General features: G+C 63.9%; 1 protein-coding gene across 2 annotated transcripts in view; it reads right to left on the bottom strand.

Moving 5' to 3' along the window:
• Window positions 1-2,922: 2,922 nt before the first annotated feature.
• Rxra (retinoid X receptor, alpha) overlaps window positions 2,923-26,382 on the bottom strand; it is a 73,001-nt gene continuing 49,541 nt past the window's right edge. For both annotated transcript variants that reach the window (XM_005408467.2, XM_013506714.1), the window contains exons 3-10: window positions 22,930-23,080; window positions 22,358-22,537; window positions 15,992-16,161; window positions 12,868-12,997; window positions 8,777-8,909; window positions 7,998-8,089; window positions 6,987-7,092; window positions 2,923-5,919 (exon numbers count right to left, since the gene is read on the bottom strand). In XM_005408467.2, the coding sequence (XP_005408524.1) occupies window positions 5,772-5,919; window positions 6,987-7,092; window positions 7,998-8,089; window positions 8,777-8,909; window positions 12,868-12,997; window positions 15,992-16,161; window positions 22,358-22,537; window positions 22,930-23,080 (1,110 nt within the window). In that variant the 3' untranslated portion in view covers window positions 2,923-5,771. The remainder of the gene's footprint in view (window positions 5,920-6,986; window positions 7,093-7,997; window positions 8,090-8,776; window positions 8,910-12,867; window positions 12,998-15,991; window positions 16,162-22,357; window positions 22,538-22,929; window positions 23,081-26,382) is intronic.

Here is a 26,382-nt window from a genome sequence, read left to right as displayed (position 1 = left end):
GATGATGGATGGGTGGGTGGGCAGAGCGGGGGTGATGGGGTGGACAGGCGAATGGGTGGGTAGGTATATGGATGAGTGGGTGAGTGGGTGGCTGGGTGGGTGCATGGGTAGCTGGGTGGACTGAGCGTCTTCTCCACGTTTCCCACTTCCCTCCTTCACCCCACGGCAGCTCTGACGGGTCCTTAGATTGCAAGGGCTCCGCTGCTCACCTTCAAGGCCGCTGCAGTGCCATATATTCCCGGTCCCCTTCCCAGCAGTCCTGAGCCCTGACACCCTCCTGCCCTGGAACCTGGGCCCACAGCCCTAGACTTCTCCCCCGGGACCTCTCCCCAGGGGCAAGCAAAGCCCCGAGCCCACCGCCTCCCCTTGCTCCCGGCGCCTGCATCACTGCCTCTTCACACCAAGGAGCCGAGCCAGGGGCAACTGAAGGACACTTTCCAGATGGCCAGGACCTTCGCCACAAGGGACACAGGGCAGGGCCTCCCTGCCTTCCGCCTGTTGGCAGGGTGGGCACGCAGTGGGGCTGCACACCTGGCTCTGCACACAGCCTGCTCCCCGGGGTCTTGGTAAAACACCCAGCTCCTGACCAGCCCTGACCTGCTGGGCTGCAGCGGCCACTGGATCCTCCAGAGCCCCAGGCGTTTGCTGTGCCGGAGGCCTAGCACTGGAAGGAACCGGGCTTGCCCCAGTGCTTCCAGCAGGGGGCAGTGCGGCCCCACACCCGAGGCATCTACGGAGCACCCCGTCCTTCCTGGGGACCAGCGCGCCCTGGTGTACTGGAGGAGGCTCACCGCCCCTTCTCACCAGGTCGCCAACATTTCCCACACCTCCCTGCAGTCACATGGCCTGCCTGCGGATGGAAGGGACGACCGTCTCCTGTCCCCCAGCTTCAGGTCCCAGCAGGGGGTGGGGAACACAGTGGGTGTCCAAGAATGGTCCCACTCCCCACTGGAGGCCTGAGCCCCCGCCCCCACGCCGGCGTCTCAGGTTACAAACCCCAAGCCTGCTCCGCCTGTCACCGCCTGATTCTGCTGGTGATAAACTTATCAAGCCCAGCATCTCTGGTCCGGAGGGACTGCCCTGAGCCGGTGTTGCCAAGGCAACCAGAGGCAGCACACGGAGGCAAGGCTGGCTTGCCAGGCCTGCGCGGGCAGTCTGGGATTGTGCTGGGCTGGGACTGGGCGGCGCTCACGCCCCTGGCAGTCGCCATCCCCCACGCTTCCCTAGGGGCCCTCCGGCCAGGGCCCTGCACCACCTGAAGCCACCTGCCGCGCAGCCCTGCCTGGTGCTGCCCTGTGGGGTTCCTACAAACCTGCACCTAGGGCCACCAGAGCAGAAGGGGGGGGAGCCTCCCTTCCCCCATCTCCCCAGTGGCCTCTGTCCCACACCCACCATTGTCACATTTCACCCCTGTGCTCTCTCACCTGATACCACCTGCAGGGACCTCCACCCATTCAGGGGATGGACATCGTAGAGGCTGTGCCCTGGTCACAAGGGACATGGAGGTCTGGTTCCAGCCAGCAGCCATGCAGTCCTGCGGGCACTTGGGGTGCAGGAAGACAGCCATGTGCTTCTGGGGCTGACCCTCCCTCCAGACCGAGGAAGAGCCCCACAGAGCTGGGGTGGGCAAGATTTTATAATTGGGGACCAGAGTGAGTCAGGTCAAACGGCACCAGCGGAGAGGCAGCTTGGTGACATTGACAACCTCATCCTGGGCCCACCTGCTCCCCAGAGGGCTGGCCTTGGCCCTACACGCTGTCCCTGGGGATGTGATGCAGCAGCCCTGACCCCCTGCGGCTAGAGGGCTCACCAAGCCCCTCAGTCATGGGCTTGGATCTGTAGTGCTTCAGGCAGTCATGCCTGTCCCACAGGATCTCCGGCACCAGCTGTCAGCCAGGCAGGTGCCCAGGGCAGGTCGGTCACCCTCAAGCACCCCTAGGGGAGAATGTGAGCACGCGGCCCTGCCTCCCCTTGGGCGGCTGGCTGGGCCTGATCTTCGATCTTCCCTCCCCCACCCCGGACAGCATGTTCTCGGAGGCTGAGTGAAGTGCATCTGTGCATGGGTGTACATGAGTGTGCAGATGTGTGCACGTGCAGTGTCTGCACAACTGCACATGTGCACGAGTGCAGGTGCATGTGTCTGCAAATGTGCACGTGTCTGCATGTGCACAAATATGCATCCAAGTGCAGCTGTATGCGCCTGTACAAGTGTCTGTACAGGTCATGTGTGCAGTCTACGTGCACGAAGACGTGTGTATGTGCGTGGGGGCAACGGCCTTGGGGAGCCTCTGCCAGTGCAGCCTCACCAGAGGGCTGCCCTGGCTCTGGGCTTCGCTCCAGTGCCACGTGTCCAGCACCACAGGGCAGGACCCAGGCCTTCGAGGCCCCACTCCCAGCTGCAGGTGCCCCATGCCTCCCCACGAGGAAGCCCAGCAAGAAGAGCTGCAGGAGCACTGTCACCAACTCGGGGCTTGGGGCAGCCCAGCTTCCAGACAGCGTGGAGACAAAGGGCACTTATCATGGGGGATGGCACGGATGGGCGTCATTAACCTGTTATTAATCGGGCAGTCAGATGACATCATTAGTTTTGTGGTCCTCTGGGTGAAGCTCCGGCCCGCTCGGGCAGCATGGACACAGGGGCTGGGCACAGGCAACACGTGGGCTCTGTGAGTGGCCACATGCCTGGTGCCCGCACGCAGGAGCAGGAGGGAGGCATCTCAGGACCCCCGACCAGCCAGGCCCTGGGGGGCGTTGCAGAGGGACCGACGGGGAGGGAGACTGCGCAGCAGGAAGGCAGCCAGGCAGAGGCAGGCACGGGCAGGACAGGGCCAACTGCAGGCCCCACGGCCCGGGGGACACCGGCTCCCCACCCTGTGCTTCTGGGACGCCCGGATCCAAACAGGACACTCCACGCAGAACAAATGAGAATGGAACGGAGATGTATTTGAAACGCTCATTCTGTTTCCCCTCTCGAGCTTTTCTCTGTGTCTCTTCCACAAGCCCAGCACCTTTGCCGGTCTGCCCACGGCGTCCGCGCCTTGATGTTGCAGAGAACAATTTCGGAGGGAAGGAATTTCACAGTCAAACAGTCTCGGAGGTTGGCCGGCAGGGAGGTCAGCGCAGCTCCAAGCACAGGGGAGGGGCCAAGAGCGCCCTGGGCCCTCGCCACCTCCACCCCTGCCCAGGAGAAGCGCCACAGGCAGGGGTCCGCCAGAGCCTCCCCCCGCCCCGCATCCCACCCGCACCTCTAGAAGCAGAAACAAAACAAGCCCCACCCCGCCACATCATCCAGTATATGTGAGGGATAAAATTACATTTGTACAAAAATAGATTTTTTTTTACCTTTCCCGATGCTTTAGACATTTTCTTATCTCTCTCTCCTTGCGGATGTGACATCCCTAAAGCATTAGCGAGCTTCCCGGCTAAGGCATTGCTAGGGGTTGGGACTGCCAAAGCTGCCGCTCCCCGGCATCTTAAAATAGATGCATCTCCTGCCTCGAGATACGCATTCGAACCCAGATTTCACCAAAGGAGGGGTCCTCAGGTGCTTGCTTACAGGAAGCAAATTTACAGGGAAATGGGGAAAAGTCTTGATTAAAAATAAACACGAAACATTGGTAACTGCGACACGGCTCCTCGCACACAGCGCCTCTGTACAGCACATACATGTTTACACCGCACACCCGCATGTACAGGGACCAGGCCACGCGCCCCAGTTCCGTGGTGGGGACGACATCAGCCAATGATCCCCGGCCGGCCCGCCTGGGTGTCCTCTGCCACCCTCTCACCAGGCGCCAGCCTGGGATCCCTGGAGACCGCTAAGGGCTGGGGAAGCTGCACGCCTGGGGCTAGTCTCCCGGAGACTGTGTGCTTCCAGCGTGATGAGGGCCCGTCTGGGTGCCAGGTGCCAAGCAGGCCACGGGAGCCAGTGTGAATGTCCACGCAGGAAGGCGACACGGCAGCAGGGTGGTCACAGGCCCGGCCGAGGCAGGGACGGACACGGGATGGCCGAGGAGCTGATGTCAGTGCTATCTTTAGAAAATTAAAGACTGTCCCACTAAAATATAATAATAATTATAATTACAAAAAAATCACCTTATCTGCGCCAGATTGGTAGCATGGCTGAAGGCCTGGTTGAAGAGCTGCCCCACCTCCCCACGGCCCACCCCGCAGGCGAGCGGCAGTGGACACACAGTGGCCGTGACGGAACTAACAAGAAGGGGACAGGAAGCCGCAGGAAGAGCAGCAGGAAGTGGGTGGCAGGTAAGGCTGCACCAGAGGGCTCGGGGTTCTGGCTTCGGGGCTGGCAGCCAGCCAGGCCCAGGGAGGGAGGGCACACGTCACTGAGAAGACTTCTGTCCCTAGGTCTTCTCTGCTGGAGCCGTGGCATTCCCAAGGGGTGCGCAGGCGCCCAGGGACACTGCATATGGCGGGGGGCACGGGTGACGTGATGATGGGGCACACCGGGCTGCAGACGGCACCGAGCTGACTGTGGGGCGGGACCGAGTGCCTGCGAAGCTCTGCCTGGTGCCATCGTGCCGACTGGACACATCTGTCCCTCCAACAGCCTGGAGGCTGCCTCCTCCTGCCTGCCGCCTCCTACCCAGCTCCCACAGGACCCCCGCTGCCAACAGGGGCACCCCAGGCCCCGGCCCAGGGCTGCTCGTGGAGGGACAAAGCCCCTCCCTGCCCCTGAGTTCCCCGCCCACCCAGCTGCCCGCTCGGGCGCCTGCTATGCTTAACCCTGGGGCTCCGGCCTGCAGTGGGCTCGGCTGGCTGGGCAGGGTTTCCAAGAGCTGTGGGAGCTGGAGCCCCAGCTAGGACCCTGGGCAGATGTCACCCACAAACTGCACTGCACTGGGGCCCACGAGGCCAGCAGAGTCCTCCAAACAGACGTGGAGGGCAGAGAAGGAAGATGCCCCTGCCCCTGCCCCTGCCCCTACCCACACGGCTCATTCTCCCAGAAGCCCCTCTGGCTCCCAACACCTCCTGTGTCCCTGGGGGAACCCAACCGGCATCTCTCCCCTCCCCGGGACAGTGACTCCAGCACGGGAGTCAGCAAAACCCAGGCAGGGGTACCCCGCATGGTGCATGGTGACCTTGGAGCACCCCAGGCTGAGCAGGCGCGCATGGCAGGGAGAAGACACAACCAGGACGACACAAGAGGACACCAAGGGGGGGCAACGGCACCCGCAGTCTCTGCGGGGTTGTGGTGGCCCCAAAACACTGTGGAGAGGTTGGCTTGTGTTCTCAGTGGCTGGGGCGAGCTCACCAGTTTTCTTTGGAAAGCAGAGCTGCTCACCCTCCACTCCATGCAAAGGGAGCCCCGTGGCCCCGGAGGTCCCCTCTGGGCTCCAGCGGGTGGGCAGTGAGGCCTCCTGCAGTAAGATCCTGGCTGGCACCCACCTGCCCTTGTCTCTGTCTCGGGGTGAGCCCTCACGGCTGTCAAGGACAGGTCCCTCCAATCAGGGGCAGAAGAGGGAGGTTTGAAGACCAGCAAGTATAAACAGCAACAAACAAGCCCCCTCCCCAGGGCCTGCACCCCCCCCCGGGTGCCTGCAAGACCCGGTGGGGAGGGCCCCGGCTGGGTCTCAGCTGCTTCCGCTGCCCCGAAAGCCCTGGTCCCAGGCCACAGACGAGCAGCAACAAAGATGACAGGGATGGCAACATCCCTCGGGACCACAGTGACACACGGCGCCCAAAGGTCCACACAGGCCAGGCGGGGAAGGGCAGGGACGGGGCGCAGGTGGGCAGGCGGCCACTCCGCTCGCCTAGGTCATCTGGTGCGGAGCCTCCAGCATCTCCATGAGGAAGGTGTCGATGGGCGTGTCCCCGATGAGTTTGAAGAAGAAGAGGTGCTCCAGGCACTTGAGCCCGATGGAGCGCAGGGCCGGCAGCCGGAGCAGCAGCTTGGCGAACCTGCGCGAGTGGAGAGCAGGGAGGTCGGCAGGGGGGCGGGCACGCACCCTCTCCCGCAGTGCCCGGTGGCCTCCGGGCCCAGCAGGACCTGCGGGGAGTCACAAATGCGGGCAACGGGGAGCCACAGGACAGCTGTAAGCAGGGGAAAGCACAGTGAGAGGGGTCTGAGGACCAGACGCCTCTGCTGCAGCTGCCGCCCCTGAGAGATGAGGGCCTCCCTAGGAGGCTAGGCCAGGAGGACGCAAAAGGGGGCCCCCAGGAGCCGAGGAGGCATCCTGGGGAGCTGGGGGGAACCCAGGGCACCCACGGCAGACCAGAGAGAGGGCAGTGCAGCGCAGAGACCGGCCAGCATCCTGGGACACCCGCATCTGTCCCGGCCTCCCCCTGTACCCAGGTCTCCCCACAGGACCCCAAGGGGCATTCCCAGTGCCCCTCCCTTCCCAGGGAGGAAGCCCTGTGGCCGGCTGCCTCCCGACGCAGTTTTAAAAGCAGGAACGTAGCCTGGAGGCTGGACCCGGGCCAGAGAAAAAGCCGTTTTCTGCTGAGCTGGCGAGATGGGCTGCGGCAGGAAGCCAGGACAAACAAGCCGCTGCCACCCCTCCTGCCTCATCCTCTGGGAAGCTCACTCTAACCTAAACCAGATGAGGCCAGCGGACGCGGTTAACCGTGTGTGTGCCAGTCGGCAGAGCGGGCAGGGTGCCCCACCTGCCCAGCCCTGCACACCTGGCCTCAGGTCGGGAGGCAGGAAGCGCCCCTCAGAGAGAAGGGGCAGAACCCGGACAGCACACGGAATCCCGGGCCACCAGCCTCTCCTCAGCACTACGGACGGGGGAGAGAGGATGCCGGGTCTCTGGGGCTCTGCCTCTGGCCATTTACTGTCCACGTCTGTAAAGTACCCACTATGCGCGGGCACCAGCAGGCCGCTGCTGGGTGCACTTCACAGGGTACGTGCCTCGCAGCTCACAGTTGGGCACCTCTGGCCTCACTCACAGAACGCAGCTCTGCAGCCACAGGGTGGGCACGGCTCACAACGCCCGCGGGGTCCGTCCACGCCCAGGGGTGCTCACCGGCCCGGCTGCTCCGGGTACTTGTGTTTGCAGTAGGCCTCCAGCGACGCGTACACCTTCTCCCTCAGCGCCTCCACCTCGGCGGGGTTCGAGAGCCCTTTGGAGTCTGCAGAGAGGAGTGGCCCCAGTTCAGAGCCCTGGGCAGGTGTGACGCCCCTCGATTCTGCCTGCGGGGCCTCAGGCCCACCTACCAGCCACCCCACACCGGAGAAGCAGGAAGCACGCGCAGGCACATGGGACACGGCTGACCCCACGGGGCCCCGACGCAGCGAGAGCACGAGGCAGCCGCTTTGGGTGTGAGCCCGCTCTGCCCCTCAAAAGCCACGCAGCCTCGGTCCAGTCCCTGACCTCCACATCTGTACAAAGAAGGGACTCTGTTCCCCTTGTTGCTGTGGTAACCAGGATAGGCCATGATGCTTTGGTCCATGCCCAGGCCTTCCTGGTACATCAGGGCCCTGGGCCAACCCACAGAGGACTAGCCTGGCGCTCAGCCTGTGAGCTAGAGGGGCCAGGACTCACGGGGCCTCCTGGCCACTATCCAGGACTATCGTGGGGTGGCCGCTGTCCGTGCTTAACCACCCACTGCAGGCAGAGGTGAGCTTCGAACACAGGCCCTGCTCCCTTCCTACCCACACCCTACACGCCGCCCCCCAGCACCCTATGCACACTCCACTCTTCTCGGACCTCACCCCACCTAGGGCTGCATCCTCACACTTGGCCACACCAGCCCTGCCACTGCATGGCCATGGCCCCGTGGCTGGAGGTGACCTCGGCCACCCCAGGACACCTAGCAGGCCCAACGTGGTCCAGGACAGGCGGGGATGCCGACGTGCCGCTCTCTGGAAGGGACTAGTGACAAGCACCTTCCCTGGCCCTGAGGACAGCGCTGGCCCCTCGGCCGGTCCAGCAGCAAGTGGAAGGTGGCAAGCTGCTTCCCACCGGGAGTGACCACAGCGGGTCATGGCGCAGGCACATGGGAGGCGCGGGCGGCTGCTCGGCCGCGGGCCGTACCGGGGTTGAAGAGGACGATGGCGCGCAGGCAGCCCAGCTCCGTCTTGTCCATCTGCATGTCCCGCATCTTGGACACCAGTTCTGTCAACACCCTGCAGGACAGGAAAGCCACCCAGTCCAAGTCAGACCACACGCCTGGCCAGACCCACCACAGGAAGCCCCTGGGGACTCGGGAGCCCGAGCGGCCCCACGGGCGGCTGGGACGGGCAAGGCCAGGTGAGCAAGCAGTGTGGGCGGAGCAGAAGCCCCGCACATCTGGCCGCCAGGTCCTGCCCAGGAGTGGGGCCTGCACTGCCCAGGCTGCCTGTGCAATGACACTCCAGGGCCTGGCACTAAAGGGGGACACACGAGGGCTGAGCTAAGAGGAGCCAGGCCTGGAGCCGGAGCTCGACACAGACAAGGCCCAGGCCACCTGCAGGCCAGCTGGTCCCGTCAGCCCGCGGGGAGACGCCCTGGGACACAGACTACCCAGGGGCTGCCGGCAGGAAGGGGTAGGTGCCACTTCACAAGGGGAAACAGTGCCGGTGGCCCCTCAGTGCCCAGGGACACCTCGAGGAACTCCAAGGGGCTCTGAGGGCCCCTCAGCCTGCCGACTGGCGGGAGGGCCCACGGCCCAACCTGAGTGGCACCAGCCCGTCTCATCTTCACGGGCCTCCCCAGCTCCATGGCCCAGCCGACCCCACGGCGTGGCGGTGCTGTCCAGGACATGGCGTGGCTGGGGCTTTGCATGCGCAGCCCTGCACTGCAGAAGCAGAGAGCTGACCCCACGCCCACCCCACCTGTCAAAGATGGCGCCCACCCCTGCGCTGTGGGCACTGTTCCGGTGCACGTGCAGCCCGGTGGCCAGGAGGATCCCGTCCTTCACGGCTATGGACCGGTGGGAGAAGGAGGCGATGAGCAGCTCGTTCCACCCTGCGGACAGGAGGCACACGGTCACTCGGCCACCGTCTCCCAGCCCCGCCAACTCCAGCCCCCTCCTCCCTTCCCACACCCGAGCCAGTGTTCCCAAAGTGGGTTCTGTGGAACCCTCGCCCCATGAAGGGTTCCACAGAAAAGAGGCTCGGGAGCACCTAAGTTTGGGAAGAGCCTCTTTTTCCTGTGGTGAGTGCTGGCCCCGGTAGAATGCAACTAAGAGGAATCTTAGAATGGAGATTCCTCAAAAACTGAAACTAGAAATTCTATTTGACCCAGCTAGTCCCCCTCTAGATATCTTCCTGATAGTCACAGCCTATTTCAGTGATGCACACACACCCGTGTTTATAGCTGCGCAATTCATAACGGCTAAATCTTGGAAGCAGCCTGTATATCCATCAACAGATGAATGGATAAAGAAAATGTGATATTTACACACTATGGAGTACTACTCTGCCATAAACAAGGATAAACTTGAGTCACTTGTAGGAAAATGTAAATACCTTGAGACTGTAAGTTTAAGCGAAATAAATCAGGCACATAAGCTTAAATACCTCGTAGTTTCTCTTACATGAGAAACCCAGAGTATAAATAAAGAGCAAAATGAAAGGCCAACAACAGCAAGCGGAGCTAGATCTTTAGCAAAAGGGACAGGGAGCAAGAGATGAGGGAGGGGCGGGGGAAGGGTTCAGGTGTGTCTTGCACATGTAACAAGCCCCGTGAAGAATGTAAGTACTATGGACTACTAAAACGTAAAACGAGAAAGAAGAGAAAACTGCACACATATTTTAACAGCCTCTGTAAACTGGATGACACATGGTCATCTCAGGACAAGGAGTGTGACGGGGGCCGGGGATCTGGCTCAGCAGCACAGCACCTGCCTGGCAAGTGCAAGGTCTTGAGTTCGATTCCCAGTACCAAAAAAAAAGAAGTGTGTCGGGTCACTGGCAAACTCTCCTGGCGTCCAGGTCAGTGCTACACTGTCCTCTCCATCCCTACTGCAGTCCTCAGTGCAGGGCCCGGGGTGACCGAGGCCCAGGACCTGGCCATCAGCATGGGCAGCCAGGACCCTGACAGACACACTCAGAAACGTGACCCTAGGTCCACACAGCAACCTAGAGCTGAGCTCAGGGGGCTGGTGCTGGCCAGGTGGCCAAGGCGCTGACCCAGGCTGCCACTCCCAGGGATGGCCATGTCCTGGTGCATGAGCCACCAAAACCAAAAAAAGAACAGGGGCCTGAGATGGGCGCCGCTGCCCACTCCTGTGACCACGCGGGCCGTGAGCTGTCGGGAAGGGTGCATGGATCGGCCGGAGAAGCCAGGGCTGGGGCACTGTCAGCCACACTGGCAGCCACCACGCCTGTGGGCACGGCCCTGTCCCAGCCAGGTGCAGGCAGGAAGCCAGGTGACGTGGGGGAGGGGAGGGCTCAAGAGCCAGGACGCCGTCCCCTGGGGCACGAGGGGGCTGGGGAGTCCCTGCCCCAGGGTGCTACGCCCCCAGCCCAGGGCGGGGCCAGATGCAGAACTGAGACAAGCAAGCCCGGGACAAGAGTGTGCAGTGTGGCTGACAAGGCCTGACCCCACCACCGGCAGCACACAAGGCCTCAGAACTGAACAGTGTGTAGGACCAGGGCAAGGTGGGCGGGAGAAGGCCTGACACAGGCACCTGGAAGCTGTGAACGGCCCCTGCCTTGCCTCAGTTTACCTGCTGACAAACAGAAGAGCCAGGTGTGCCTCATAACAAGCCAGAACTGTTTATCACTGAAGGTCCCCTGGACAGCTGCAGCGAGGAGCACACCCCAAATAAGGGGCCCTAACCTGGCAGCCGCAGGTACAGGCCAGGGTGCGCCGGGCCCTGTGCCCTCCCAGCAGCACGGAAAAGTGCAGGTGGACAGCCCCGGGGTGACCACAGAGCACGCCTCAAGCCCGGGCTGCCCAGTGGCTCACATGATGGTGGAAGCCCCATAGAATCTGGGGTCCCGGACCTGAGACCCCATCCCCCAAGGAGGGGAGTGACACTTGCAGTCAATTGCAGCTGGCCAGATCTCGTCCTTGGGATGACCGGGTCCAGCCACCTGACTGCCGTGGGCTTCATATTTTAGGCTTCCATGGCTACCTTGGGGGGCACTGCAGGACCAGGCAGGCCATCTGGCAGGTATGTGAGAGTGTCCGGTATTACCAAGCCTGCCTGGCATGCAGTGCTGCCAGCCCCAACAGAAGGGGCACCCGAGGAAACCGAGGCACGGAGAAGGACACGGCTAAGGTCACACACTGGTGGGCCGCAGAACTGCACTCACTGTCCCCTGCTGGGACCCTGGGATTTAGGCACCTTGAGTGTCTGCTCAGCAGGGACCTGATTCACACTGCACCCGGCAGCCAGGACTCTGGGGCAGCAGGGATGAGCCCAGGGCACGGCTGGGGCAGAAGCCTGTTCTGGGGTGGGAAGCAACCAAGACCCCTTGGAGGAGGCCAAGGGCAGGGTGCAGCGGTCACCCACAGTGGGACGTCACAGGGTGGCTTCCCAGTCATGGGGGATCTCTGCAGGGGACTGGGGACTCAGGCAATCTGGCTCTGGACATAGGAAGGGCCTCAAGGGACCCTGTGCCCAGCCCTGGAGACAGACACCTACACAGAGGCATGGGTTGGCCCAGCCACTGTGCCTGGATGGTCCCTGCACATGGCCACCTGAGGCCAGCACCCCCTCTGCCGTGATCACCCCACAAGGACTGGGGTCACGTGGAAGCTGCTGAAGGCTGAGGTTGCAGGGCAGCTGCCACTAACATTCGGGCACAGCATCCAGCCGACATGAGGCCCATAGGCTGCCCGCTCTGCCCAGCCTGCAGGACCACCTGCAGAGGAGCCGCCGTGGTGTCATGGTTCGGTCTGGGGTGTCCCAGGAAAACCGCGTGTTCAAGGGATGGGGCTTGGGGAGGCAACGGCTGGATCCAATAACGGATTTACTGCTGAGCGTGGTGAGGCAGTGGGGCCTGGCCGGAGGGGCATGGGGGACGCAGCCTGGAAAGGTGCATCTCCCTCCCTGCTTCCCCTTCCTGCCCACTTCCTGGACACCAGGGCGGGAGCAGCTCTCCTCCGCCAGGCCCCTCGAGCTGAGCTCTGCCTTAGAGCTGGCCGACTGTGTGCTGAATCCTGCACCCAAACAAACCTCTCCTGCTTGAAGCTGCGGGTGCTGGGTCCTGTGCCTCAGCAATGAGAAAAGTGACTAAGCCCTGGCGTCCCCGCCTAGTGAGGACAGGCCACCGCCTTCCTTCCAAAGACCTCAGGTGGGCAGGCTCTTGGGCCTGCGGAGCTTGGGATTCTGGCAGAGAGGTGGGGACCTGAAAAGTTCAGGCAAAGCTGAGCAGATGTGTGCCTGGTGGGCAGGAGCCCACCAAATTCTGAAAGACTCACAGCGGGGGACACGCGCCTCGGCCCCAAAGGATGAGAAGTCACCCAGCCAAAGGCAGCGTGATCAGGAACCTGAGATGGGGGAAACCTCAAGTCATCCCAACCTCAGTAAGATCAGAAGTCCTTCCCTGAGGGAGACAGGAAGAACAGGGCCGTGACCCAGCACCTTTCACAACACTCCACACACCACAGGAAGCTGTGACGGCTGAGGCCGGGTACCAAACCTCGGGCACAGCGGCAGAGGGCTGGACAGTCAGGACGTCCAGGCCCCAGGGCAGTGTGGCCTCCGCGCATGGGACAGTCACTAGCACTTTTCTGCAGCCACAGACCCTGTGCACAATGTCCCCCTGGCTTCACAGGCAGGAGACCCAGCAGAAGACCACTCTTAGCCTGCTCCCTGGACATGTGCATCCCGCCAGCCCCCTCTACAGAGGAGGACGCAGCCTGGGGCTCCACTTCCCCCAGGCTTCCATGGCTGGCTTGTCCCCAACCCCCACTACCACCGGCTACCCTACTGTCCATGACCCCACTGTGCCAGCACCTGGCCACTCACCCGCCCGCAGCAAGATGACCTGGTCGTCCAGCGGCAGCTCAGAGAAGTGCGGGACCCGCTTGGCCCACTCCACCAGCGTGAAGAGCTGCTTGTCTGCAGCCTGGCAGATGTTGGTGACGGGGTCATTGGGCTGCAGTGGAGAAGGAGATGCAGCGTCAAGGCCCAGAACAGACCCGCCACGCAGGCCAGGCGGGGACTGAATGGTGGCCCTGGGAGGTTGCCATCCTGGCCCTGCGGTGTGACGGGCACAGAAAGGCACTCCCAGGTAGGTAGGGTGATGCTGAAGCCTGGGGATGGCATGCGATCCTGATCCCGGACCACTGGGGGCCCAAAGTCACAGGGCTCTGCCAGGGCTGGCAGGCTAAAGTCACAGCAGCCTTGCAGTTAGACGAGGGGGCAATGCCAGTCTGCAGACAGCATGGGACCACAGCCAAGGACGCTGACCCGGCACGCAGCTTGACTAGGCCCTGTGAGCCCGACAGGGAGTTCTGACCTTGCAAACCCCGAGACGCTAAAATCTGTCCTGTGCTAAGCCACTAAGCATGTGGCAATTTGTCTCAGCAGTCCCGGGAAGCTGCATAGCCCACAGGATCCACTCAGCACCTCGCCAGCTCTGGGGCAGCAGGTGCTGGGTGCTGCGGAGACAGATGGGGGCCACGCTCTGCCAGATGTGGAGGTGACTGGGCAGGCACATGCCTTGGCAGAGATGCCAGGCCCTGGGCAGAGCTAGGCTGGCATCAGAGCTAACCTGGCCAGAGAGAGCTGCTTTGTCATTCTCAGGGATGGGGGCACCAGCAGGGCTGGGATTGGGGCCCTAAAGTCATGCTGCCAGGACAGACACCGGAGCAGCGGGAGGAATCCCTCATCTCAGAACTGGCCAGGGCCAGGCACTGGGAAGTGGAGCAGTATCCACCTTGGAGGCTTCCACTGACAGAAACCAGCTGCCTGCCAGCGCCTGCTGAGGGCTCACTCGGGAAAGAAGCCAGGGATGCCTGGCATGGAGGCCTAGGGCCGGGGGCTGTGGTAAGGGAGCAAACAAGCCTGGTACAGGCCCTCGCCAGGCTGGGAGGGCGGACGGAGGGCGCAGGTCCTCCTGAGTGGGGGTCCAGCCTGCTCCTCCACGCAGCCATCCTCAGCCCTCCTCAGAGCCGTGCCCGAGCCTGGCTCTCACGGGCACCCAGGCACCGCCGTGCTCCGACCTGTCCAGGCCGCTCAAGAGGCGAGAGCAGCCACTGTAGAAGAAGCTATGGGCAGACACAAGGCGGGGACGTGAGGGCTGGACAGAGGGCAGCCAGGGAGGAAGGGGCACGGGCCATGCAGGCAGCAGGAGTGACGCCGGCTCTGGTCCCAGCAGGTCAGGCCTGGAACAGTCGCTGGGAGGGAGAGAGGGCTGCTTCTAGCCCCTAACCCTGCTCCATTTCTGCAGTGGCCTCGGCAAGGGCTTCCGTCCTCTGAGTGACCCCACAGTGGACGCTACTGAGCTGCCAGCTCATGCCAGAAGGGGTGCCCACAGGACCAGCCTGATGGCAAGAAAGAGCCCCTCCCTGGGCCCCACTTTGAGGGCAGGACCCCTGCCCTCCATGCCCCCTGAAGCACCGAGCTGCTGTGGGGAAAGCTAAGGGGGAGGGTGTCCCCAGGTAATGTCTTCGCTCCCCACAGCTGAAGACTGGCAGCCTGTGCCCGCCACCGGCCACCCTTGCAGCCCTCTCCAGCCCAGAGCCTCCCTGCTGCCTGTGCCCAGCCCTGCTCCGAGCCAGGGAGGGGTCTGGCCCCATCACAACTGAAGGGCCATCCTCACGGGAAGAGGCTGCCTAGGGAACCCAGGGCCTTCTCCAGCTGGGCGCCTGGCCCATGGACAGAGTGTAGGTCAGAGCAGCACACGGGAGAGCCGGGTGAGCTCCTAGGGGCAGCGCTGATGTCCTCGGCCAGAAGTGGACAGTGGGGCTCAGCTCAGACACCACCCCAGGTCCTCACAGGATGGCACCACCCAGCATGCCTCATTCTGCACCAACATGTGCCAGGGCGGCAAGGGAAAGCATCTGTGTGCTGGGTCCACAACGCAGTGGCCGGTTTGGGCAGGCACAGATGCCGGATGGGCAGGGGCATCTCCGGAAGTGACATCTTAGCTGAGACCCAAGCCAAGCAGACTGGGGGGACCATGTGCCAGGTCCTGCGGGCAGCGGGGGCCGAGGAGGGGCAAAGGCCAGGGCAACTGGGAGATCTGCCTGGACAAGGGCTCCAGGTCCCAGCCCTGAACCCACACAGATTCAGACACTGTCCCAGATGCTGCACTGACCACGCTGGACAGATACAGGCCCCCAAGAGCCAGCTGGACCACACTGAGACAACAGCTGGCTGGAGGCTTGTGCGAAGTCCCCTGCCTGGACTCCCACAGTCAGAAATTGCCCTTACCCAGGGGCTGTGGCCAGCTCCTCAGCAGGGCTGTGACCAACAAGGTATCCCACCCAGATGAGCTTGCCAGAGGCCAAGAATCCCCAAAGCCATGCAGGTTCCTGTATCCTGGGCAGGTGGGGACTTAGAAAGCGGCTCGGGCACCATGCAGGACCCTGGCCACGTCAGGCAGGGACATTGTGGCACAGGGGAGCTGATATCCAGGGAGGGAAAGGCAGAGGCCAGCGGGTCTGACCCCGCAGCCCTGGAGACTCCAGAGCAGGGGAACCGGTGTCCACCCAGCCCTCACCTGGAAGCAGAATGGACAGCAGGTGGCCCAGAGGGCAGAAGCAGCCATGCCACGGCCACTCCTATGCCTACCAGCATGAGGGAGACTGGCTGGAAGGCCCAGAGCTGCTTGTGGCTTGTGCTTTGTGTCCGTTGATAAGGACAAGGAGGCACAGGGATATCACCGGCCTGGGGACACAGCAGGCAAAGCTGCCCGCCTGGGGAGAAGCTGGCCCCTCGCAGCTTCTTGGGGGACCATGCCCCCAGTGCCCACGGGGTCCTGGGGGCATGGAGGGGCTGGGCAGGAGCCCACTGTGGGACCACAGGGGGGACCAGGGGCCCCCAGCAGCCTCTAGGAGCCCTCTGCTTCCCCAGTTGCCCAGGAAAGATGACCAGCCAATGAAGATCCTTAGGGAAAGCGAGGCAGGCACCGAGGCTGACTCACCGAGCTGGGGTTCAGCCCCATGTTTGCCTCCACGTAGGTCTCCGTCTTGGGCTCCACAGCCAGCTCGGCCTCCAGGATCTTCTCCACCGGCATGTCCTCGTTGGCGCTGCTGGTCGACTCTACTTCACTCTCGCTCCGGTCCTTGCCCCGCTGCCGCTCCTCCTGCACGGCTGAACCCCGAGGCCGGTCAGCCTGGCCAGGGCCAGCTCTGAGCCCGCATGCCGCCCCCAGCATGCCCACCAGCCCTGCGCCTGCTCCGTGCCCTGCCTCTCACGGCTACGTGCTCTGATGATAAAGCCTGCCTCTCACAAAGTCCCCTCAGCGGACATTCACACCAGGAGCCTGCCCAGGAGCAGGGCAGACAGCCTTCCCCAGAGCTGACGGCCTGGCAGGGACCCTCGCTGCGAAGTCAGAGGCCGGCATGGTCTGTGGACTCAAGTAAAGCCAGGAAGGCCTCTAGGAAGAGGCTGCAAAGAGACTGGGAATGGTTCGGGCAGAGGAAACAGCACATGCCGAGCACCAGGGCCAGAGCCAGAGCCACTGTGCCCCTGACCAGCAACGGAGGCCACGCTGTGAGGGCGCAGGCAGGGTGACCGGCTCGGCGTCACACAGGCACGCCAACAAAGCTCTCGTGTGCCGAGCCCTACGCCTGGCACTGGCTCCGCCTCCTCCCTCCCCCACGGATCCGCTACCCTCGCCACAGCCACAAGGCTCGGAGGGCACAGTGGCCCAGAGAGTGAGCCGCAGGGATGACGGCAGGGCGCCCGGGGTGCCCGAGCCGCCTCCAGCCCTGCTCTACACCGCACTCAGCCAGGCAAACCCCCACCCCATGCCTCACCAGTGCCCAGGCATTCACAGGCACCAGCTCCTCTTCCACGTGCCCTCCTGCCCGCAGGCCGGGCAGTGGTCCCAGACCCTCGACCCGGCAGCCCCCAGTTCTCTGGACACTGTCCGCCCACCACCCCTCTGCTTGGGGCTGCACCCAGCCCTCTGTGCCCTGCTCTCCCGAGGTCCACAGACAACTGCACCAAGAGGCATTAGCAGGGCTGTCAGCAGCTGCCATGCCCCCAGGCCGTAGCTCCCTCTCCTGCCCACTCTGCCCCCTCCCTACAGCCCGGGGTGCAGTCTCCCGGCTGTGCGGGTCCCAGGGACCCCAGCCCTGCATGGCTCCCTTCCTGCCCACAGCTCTCTAACCATCCCATGTGGACGTCTCTCAGCGTCTTGTGCCCCTAGCTCCTTGCCAGCCACCAACCTCCCTTCCACTGGGGTCTGCTGGGTGCCTCTCCCGGGTCCCCACAAGCACCCTGAAGCCTCCCCAGAATGGGCCGGCCTTTCTAAGACCCAACAGCAGGGCTGAGCCAGGGCCCTCCTGCTCTCCCATCAAGATCCAAGGACAGCAGTCCACAGAGGCACCAGCCAGGAGCCATGCAGGCCGGGGGCCACCGTCCAGCAAGCCTGGCTGTCCCAAAAACCTGGCAGCAGCGGGCCCAGGCAGGCGGCTGGAGCTGCAGGCAGATGGTGCGGGCAGGGGCTGCCAAGGCTGGCCAGGCCCTGCCTCCCACCCTTCCACACGGTGAGCACTCATCCGGGGTGGGGTCACCCCTCCAGGGACACAGGTCACGGCCGAGGGGCCAGAAGAGACGACCCCAAGGGCGCCGAGCAGCCCACCAGCAGGAGGCCTCTAAACGGGCGATTATGACTGGAACCAGGCAGGCCTGTGGCCCTCAGCCCTGCAGAGGGGGTCTGGGCAGATGGGAGCCAAGTGTCTGCTCAACCACCTCCTCCTCCTGCCCGGGGGGCAAACTGAGGCTCAGAAAACTAGAAGGGGCGCAGCTGACATCTCGGAACTGCTCAGCCTCAGCTGCAGGCTCTGGATGGAAGCACACGGCCCCAGACCCGGACTGGGAAGCCTGCTCTACCTTTAACAGCTGTGTGGCCCCGGGCAAGTTCCCTAACCTCTCCGCACCCAGCTTCCTGTGACTGAGGGCACCTGCCGTGGGGTCTTCCCGCCCCACGTCCCCGCCAGGGCGGTACCGCCCAGCCCACAGCGGCCCTGAGCGCTGAGCCTCGCAGCGGCTGGCTTTCCCGGGAGCCCGCAGCAGGCGGTGGGGGGCGCGGGCGGCGAGAATTAATTAGCAAATGTTTTGTGAAGCACTTGGAAGCCGTGAAGGGCCCCAGCAGCTCTGAGCAGCATCATTATAAATATTATGGTTTTATTTATAGTCGGCGGAGGGGCAGGTGGAGCCGCGGATTTATGTTCTGCCAGCTCCATCACCTTTTAGACGCAGTCATGTTTGACTTATGCCCCACTGGCGCCGGGAAGCCTCGGGCGGCAGGCGTCTGTAAATACTGGGCCTCCTTATCCTCCCCAGGCCGGTGTGGTGCACAGCAGCCAGAGGCGGCGGGGAGGAGGCTGCGGCAGAGGCCTGAGACTGGATGGGAGGACTTCCCGAAGGCCTGGTCCTCCCCAGGAAGATCGGGACACAGGCTGAGCCTGGCGGACCCCTGCCCAGCCAGGGCCGCCCCTTCCCAGCTCAGCCAGGGTCCCCAACTGGAGACGCTGGCCCTGACTTAGAAAGCAGCAGGCCCACAGCCCCGGTGGGGTATGGCTGACTGCCATAGCCCAGGGATCAAGCAGGAGAGCCACCCCAGAGGGCAGGGTGGGGAGGACAGGCAGCACACCAGGAGGGGACAGGACACCCCAGCCCCCAAGGACACCCCAGCCTGTTTGGCTGCCAGTGGCTGTGTCCCTCCTCTGTCCCTTGTCAGCCCAAGGACCCCCGAAACAAGCACCACCCAATTCCACTAAAAAGCTGCAGGCCAACACCGCATCCAGGCACTGGAGGCCCAGACACGGAGGGTGTCCTCCCAGGGCCACAAAGCGAGCGGGGTCCTTCTGGTACAGAGGGGTTGTCCTCCCTCAGGGGATCCAATGTAGGACAAAGCACATGCTGACAGGCACACGCACACACATACATCACATGATAATGACGGACACACATACACACACAAATGCATGCACACCGACACATGCACACATATATGCAGACACATATACACAACCACACATGCACGTGAGTATACGCACACAAATACATGCACACACCGTGGGCATCTCTGCAACCCCACCCCCAGCCAAGCCACATCCTCCTCTGCCACGTGGGAACATGCATGTTCCCATGGGACAGATGAGGACACTGAGCTCACACAGGCCAAGTCACCTGCCCAGGGCCACAAAGCTGGCACTCAAACCTAGCAGGGGGCTCTTTTCCTACAGCGGGAACAGGTGGGGCTGCCTATCTATGGATGCACGCGCACGTGCTCACACACACACACTGCCCTTGCCATGCCCTGGTCCTCCGAGCTAGGGGACAGGGCACAGGAAGCAAAGGGAGGAAGTGGACCGCGGCCTTGGGCGGGAGCGGAGAACAGGGTGTGCACCGGGGATGCCCAGTCTATCCCCCCTCGAGATCCGCACACCTGCAGGCCCCCAGTCCTGCCTCCACCTTGCCCAGCCAACAGGCCTGGGCTCAGCCTGGTGATAAGCCAAGGCCGGGGCCTGGGAATGCTGCGGAACGAGTCCCTGGGGCTGCCTGCCGCGGCAGGCCCGGCCGTTGCCCAATGGAGATGCTATCGGCTGTGGTGTCCCTCACCGCCCAGCTCCCAGCTCCGGCTGGGAATCTCGCCCATCCTAGAGACAGGGTGGCCCCTCCTGGGAGCAGGGCCACCCCATGGGGAGACCTGGCCCCACCCGGTGGCGCCAACCCCAGCACCCTCCTGGCAGCTGAGTCCAGGGGACTGAGGGATGAGGCGGAGGGATGTGTGGGCTCATGTGGTGGCATCAAGCCAGTGGGCAAAGCTGCCCACAGCGGGCCTGGCATTCGGCAGGGTCAGACCTGACCCCTCCCCGCTGCTCATCCTGGGTTCCCTGCAGGGCAACTGTGGGGCTGCTCGGAGGCTGCCTATCCCAAGAGTGGGGCTGTGCACTGGGGGCCACAGGCTCGGGAGACTCCACAGGCCTGGGGTAGGCAGGGAGAGGTGCCCCACCTGCACAGAACCAGGTACAGAGTGGCAGGGCCCACCAGGCAGAGGAGCCACAACTCCTCCTCCAGCTGCCCACACAACCAGGGCTGCCGCCCACCAGGGGGGCCGCTTTGCAGTTGTTGTGTTTGGGGCACGAGAGCACTTTGTAGGAGGTTTTTACAGCACGTTCATGACTCATAAATCCAGCTGGAGACAAAGGGGAGGAGGGCCCTCGACAGGATCAGGTATTTATCTAACGGCCGTAAATCAAGCCTCGAGGCTGCTTGCTGCTGCCCGGCTGGGCTGAACACTCAGGACAGGGCGCTGCAAAGACGCTGCCGTCAGGGCTTGAGATCCAGCACATGGGCGCAGCTGGCCAGGCCACACCAGCCCCAAGATTCCCCAGGTACCCCTTCCCACGCCCGCCTCTCCACCCGGGAAGTGCGGACCGGACAGCGTTAGCACAGGCTGCAGGGCAGGCAGCACGTGGACTGCAGCAGGGGCACCAGGAGGGCTCAGGCCCCCGCCTGAGAGAGCAGCAATGACAGGTTGGAGTCACCCTCACCCAGGCTCAGGGGAAGCAGCCTCAGGAGTCTGAGAACAGCAGGCCCTGGGCAGCCTGGCAAGGAGGTGTGCAGGTTGAGGGTCCCCGCCCGGGATGAACCGCAGCCCTTCCAGGTGCCAGGCCCACGGTCTGAACTGCCTTCCCTCGGGTGCCAGCCTGGACACCCTCCCCCACCTGAGCTGTGTGCCTGTGCCCAAGGCTGGGCCAGGTGCCCACGCCCAAGCTCACAGCCGGCCCCCCCGCCCCCTTGGGGCCTGCCTGGTCACCTGCTGGACGCTTTCGGTGGCACAGGGCTCACAACCCTCTGCCTGACACACCTGGCAGCAAGCTCAGAGCGGGCTTGAGCACAAGGACAAAACCAGGCTGGCGAGATGCACAAAGCTCCGCCTCTGCCTTGGGCCCAGCCTCACACGCCCGCCCCTGGGCACACACCTGGCGCTGCCTGGCCCCGCTCACTCCCTGCCTGGTTCCCATCCTTCAGGGACCAGCCACACTCACCCTCTCCAGGAAGCCCTCCCTGACCACACGCAGCACCTACAGCAGCCAGGGCCTGCCCCACCTTCCCTGCTGGGGTGCTGGTTCCCTTGGCCTGTCGCCGGCAGAAGGAACAGGGGCAGAGGCCAGGGCACCAGCCCGGCAGGTGACCTTGGAGAGGCTTGGACGCTCTCACTCTCCCCACTGCACAGCAAAACACAAACCCGCAGGAACTCCCAGCGCTCTGGGAACTGTGCACCCCGATCAGAAAGGCCTGGCTCGCAACGCTCTGGGGCCCCACCTCCCCACTAGGAGCAGGACTTGGGCTGCCCAGCATCCCCATCCTTCATGGCTCACCCGACCCACAGCCCGGAGGGGAAATCACTGCGGGAGGGTGGCCCTCTGGGGTCTCAGTTTCCCGGGCGAGGCAGAGGCCAAGGACAGAGGAAACTGACAGAAGGACACACACGCAGCCCGGCGGCCACCACTCAGGACATTCACCATGGGGACAACAGTCTAGGGCCACTCCTTGGGGACCCGCTAGTGCTGGTGGCAGGAGACGACACCCTTTGCACCCCTGGTACCCACAGTGCCCTGTGCAGAACAGCAGGTCCTGTCCTGCCCCACACAGATGGGTGTGCTGCCCACAGGGACCCTGAAGCTCACATGCAGGGGTGCTAGGCTGTGGACAAGAGGGCTGAGCCCCAAGCCTGTGACAAAGAGGACCGAGGCCCAGGACGCAGGGAGGCTGAGGCAGGGTGAGCAACCCGACCACCGCTTAGACTCAGCTGCACAGCCCGTGCTCATCTCAGTAAAACAGGCTCCAGAGTCAGTGCTCTCCGAGGTCCTGTGGGGGGCCGGCTCTCACCAGGGCAGGACAGAACCGGAGCCTCCTCGAGAGCACCCCACACCCAGCGGCTCAGGGGACACACCGCCCAGGGCTCCAGAGGCCGCTCCCCCAAGCACCTCCCTGGCCGTTCCCTTTCTGGGCAGCTGGGCAGCCAGAGGACCCCGTGGCACACACGCACACACAGGTGCACTCCTGTCCCACACGCGGCCCTGCCCCCGGCCCAGCCCCCGCTTTGCGGGGCCCCTCGGGCACTGTGGACGTGGCTTTGACAGCACGGGCGCACGGGTGCACGGGCTGAGGGGCTGCGCTGCTCACTGCCCACCCGAAGCAGGGTGTGGGAGGGAGACAAGTGCCCCTGGCCAGCTGCAAGGTCCAGGCTGGACTCCACGGCCAAGCCCCGCCACGCTGAGCGGATGTGGCGCGTGCGGGTCCCGCCACGCCCACCCCCACCTACCTTCCCGCTTCATGCCCATGGCCAGGCACTTCTGGTAGCGACAGTACTGGCAGCGATTGCGCTGCCGCTTGTCAATCAGGCAGTCCTTGTTGTCGCGGCAGGTGTAGGTCAGGTCCTTACGCACGGTCCGCTTGAAGAAGCCCTTGCAGCCCTCGCAGCTGTACACGCCGTAGTGCTTGCCTACGGCAGGAGCGGGGACGTGAGCGAGGCCGGCCGGGGGCCCACGAGGGCTGGGTCTGACCCCCGCCCGGGCTCACTGGGCCCCGCCTCACCCTCCTGCTCATCTGAGGGTGGCCACCCTGTGGCTGCACCTTCGGGTTGGGAGTCCTGGCCCGAAAGAAGCTTCGGGGCAAAACATTGCTTCTGTCCCAGGCTGTGGGGTTTGGGGCCATCATGAAGGGGCTCCATAGAGCCCTTGGTCACCCTCGCTGCCCCTTACTGGAAGCCTTGGGATAGATGCCACCCTCACTGGTCTCCCCACGCACAGACAGGACAGTGGGGCACGGAAGGGACACCCTGGTGCCTACCTCCCCACCCTGCACCCTGCTGTCCCCACCCACCTGTGGCCCTACCTGAGGAACGGTCCCCGCAGATGGCACAGATGTGCTTGGTGAAGGACGCCATGTTCCCTGAGGGGTGGGCGGGGACCTTGAGGACGCCATTGAGCCCCAGGGGGGGCTTGATGTCCTCGCTGCTGCTCACGGGGTTCATGGGAGAGCTGAGCTGCAGAGAAATGGCCAGGAGGGTCAGTCTCAAGCAGGCTGGTGCTAGGCACCTGTTTGGCCCAACCCCGCATACCTCCAACAGCCCTGCAGCACCCCCACTTTACAGACAGGACACACAGCCAAGGGACCACAAGGCTGTCATGCTCAGGAAGGCATGGCTCTGCCCAGACCCTTCGCCCAGCCAGCCTCAGGGTCCCCATCCCCTGCTAAACCCCAGGCCACTGCAGACTCCCACACCCAGGGACCCCCGGCCCCACCCTGCAGAGGAGGGTCCCACCAAGCCCCCAGGGGCTGCCTGTGGTCACTGAGCCCTGGCTGGGTGCTTCCTGGTGAGGCAGGCAGAGGAAGCCTGGGTCTCCCCAGCCATGTGCACCCTGTGCACATTGCGGGGCGGTCACCTTGCACTGCCACAGGGCAGGAGGGGCGAGCTGGCACCCAGAGGCACTGGGCAGCGTCAGCCCCTCAGCCCCTGCATACCCCTCCGCCCCACCCACCAGCCGCCAGGGCAGGCGTGGGAAACTCACCCGGTCGCCCTGGCAACAGCTGCAGCGTGCAATGACACAGCAGTTTTGGTTCCGCTGCCTCCAGCCCAGCTCTGCAGTCAGCACACTGGGCCGGAGGCACCGGCAGCCCCGCATCCCGCCAGCCAGCCCGTCTGCCGGGCACGCAGCCCCAGCTGGGCAGCCCCCCACTTCTGCAAACCCCCAGCAGAGGCGGAAAGCGAGCTGCACAGCTGTCTCCAGCCACCCTGCCCTTGGGTAGCCCCAGGCCACCCCCACACATGAACTTCACCTCCTTCCTTCCTCAGAGCCCTGAGCCCCATCCCCCTTCCTCACGGGACAGGAGGGATGCGCTCAGTAACCAAAGCCTCCTTTGCCTGGAGCCTGGGCACCCAGAGGAATTCCCCAGTCCACCCGGATGAGAGCACTGAATTCCTGAGGGCCCCAGGTGAGCTGCGGAGAGGCCGGCCCAGAACAGTGGGTGTCCAGGGTCCCCATCCGGCATAGAGCAGTCCGTGTGTCAGTCCCTGAATGCCCCATGTGCTGGGCCCCAGACATCAGGAGGGCATGCTGGGCCCCCCAAGCTTGTGCCCCGGCAGAGGAGACCCAGGGCCAGAGCCTGGTGGGGGGTCCCAGCCTCAGTGACACAGGCCTAAGCCTGCGGGACAGTGCTAGGGAGGAACCTCGCTCATTTCCTCTTTCTGTGGCTGCCCCAAACCACACGGCGGTCTACACACGGTCTCCTGCACACACCCCTGCATGCAGGCCCCAGGTAAACTGAGGCAGGGCCAGAGCAGGGAAGAGGAGTGGGGAGTCAATTCCCAGTCAGTCCCCGCCAGGCCGAGGCTCTCCCAGGACATCTCCAGCAAACCAGAAGCCCTGGACAGCCCTAACGGCCTGGGAAGGCTAAAGGCCAGGCTGGGGTCCACACTGCAGGGCCTGGGGCCACCACGGGGCTCTCGGCAACCAGGGTGGCGAGCGGTGGTGGGGTGGGATGGGGGGGATGTCTTTCTGCCCTGCCCAGCACCAAGCCAATGGGTGCAAGTCCTAGACTCAAAGCTCCCAGCGCCAAGCACAGGGAGCTCCCCACAGTCCCCCACGCCGGAGGCTTCGGCAACCCCAGTGGTGGCCCTTCTGTCCTTCGCTGGAACCCAAGCCCTCGCAGCAGGGTGGGGGCTGCCCACCCATTTCCTCTTTCAAGTCCTTGGGGTACATTTCAGTTCCCGCCTCACCAGCGCCCCACCCGGCCCTGCCCATCTCTCTGCTCCTTTCTCCCCACCCACCACACCCTGTTCCCCCAGGTCCACCTCCCAGGCCACCACCCTCACCTCTGCCCTCGAAGCCTCCTGAGCACGGCTCTGCCCAGCCCACTGCTCGGGGGCAGCCCGGCCTCAACCAGGGACACCCTTCCCGGCTGACCACACACCCCCGAAGTCCACCCACACTGGGACGGAGCCGCATGTTCCAGGGCAGCCAAAGTCTCTAGGGGCCGGAGAGCAAGGACGGGCTCAGACGGTGCAGCCCGGGAGGGAAGGCCAGGACACTCGGGGGTCTGCTCCGCCCCGCCAGCCTCAGGGTGCCTGCTGGGGCCCTCGCTCACAGCCAGGTGTCAGTCAGATCCTATGGTACGCCCTTCCTCTCAGTGCATGGGAAGTGACAGAGTAGGCCCAGCATGGCCCCAAAGCCCACCCCCTCCCAGAGCTGCCCACCACCCTGATGCCTATCTTGGGCAGCACAGGCAGTGCCCAGCCTCATGAGCTGTGAGGCCAGCAGGTGCCCCCTGCAGGGAGGCCAAGCTCATGCATGCAAGTCTTCATCTGCCCTCACTGCGTGGCACCAGCCTCAGCAAGAGTGGGTGTGGGGCAGTCATGCTAAAAATAGCATGGCCAGGCCCAGCGAGTTGGCTGGGCCTCCCTTGTGCCAGCAGCTTGGGTCTCTGCTGGAAGGCCCGGGGACATAGGGGCCGGGGCAGCACGCCCCTGGGCAGGAGTGCCAGCTCTTCCCGCCCATCCCCTGGGGCCAAGGGCTTGCAGTTGCCCTGGAAAAGCCAGGGAGGTTCTCCCAAGGCGAGGACTAGAGAGGGCACAGAGACGGACACTGGATGGCTCCGACGCTGAGCACACCCCAGACCTGCTGGCCAGGAGCAGGAGGGCTGTGGGAAGCTGGGGGAGTCTATGGGCACAGGGGCCTGGGAGTCCTGGGAGGCAGTTAGCTGCCTGGCTCCGAGCAGAGCCTGCTCTGAGGGTTCTCCCAGGATGAGGCTGTGAGATGGCCACAGAGCTCTCTGCCGCGGAGCTTAGCTACGGGGGACAAAGGACTGCACCCAAGCACAGAAATCACAGCAGGCAGGGAGGTCCCCAGCCTGTTTAGGAAGGGTAGATGGGACCCCCAAGAGCCAGCAGCCAGGTGGAGGACCTGGAGCACATCAAGGCAGAAGCCCAGCTAGAAATCCAGCAGGAACCACGCAGCAAGCACCAGGGGGAAGCTCAGCTCCTCACTGGGAGAGCACCCCCCAGACCATGCCAAGCCCTGCCAGCAACAGCTGCTTCCGGATCCAGAAGTAACAAAAAAGCCAGGCAGGTGGTGGAGGAGAAGCATCTGACCCGACCCAAACTGCTGAAGGTCCCCAAGCCCTGTGCATGCCGGCAAGGCCACCAAGCACCAGGGCCTTCGTGCCTGCATGGAGCCTAGACACCCTCAGGTGCCTGCAGGGCCACTGAGACTACCATGCATGAGCAAAGAGGATGCAGCTCGCTCAGCCCGGGACGAGGCCCCAGGCTGCAGAGGTAGAGCCTCCCAG

The sequence above is a fragment of the Chinchilla lanigera genome, unplaced genomic scaffold (genome assembly GCF_000276665.1).
Source record: "Chinchilla lanigera isolate Chin_1 unplaced genomic scaffold, ChiLan1.0 scaffold00112, whole genome shotgun sequence".
In the NCBI taxonomy this organism is placed as follows: Eukaryota; Metazoa; Chordata; class Mammalia; order Rodentia; family Chinchillidae; genus Chinchilla; species Chinchilla lanigera.
This window is presented reverse-complemented; position numbering and strand designations above follow the sequence as displayed.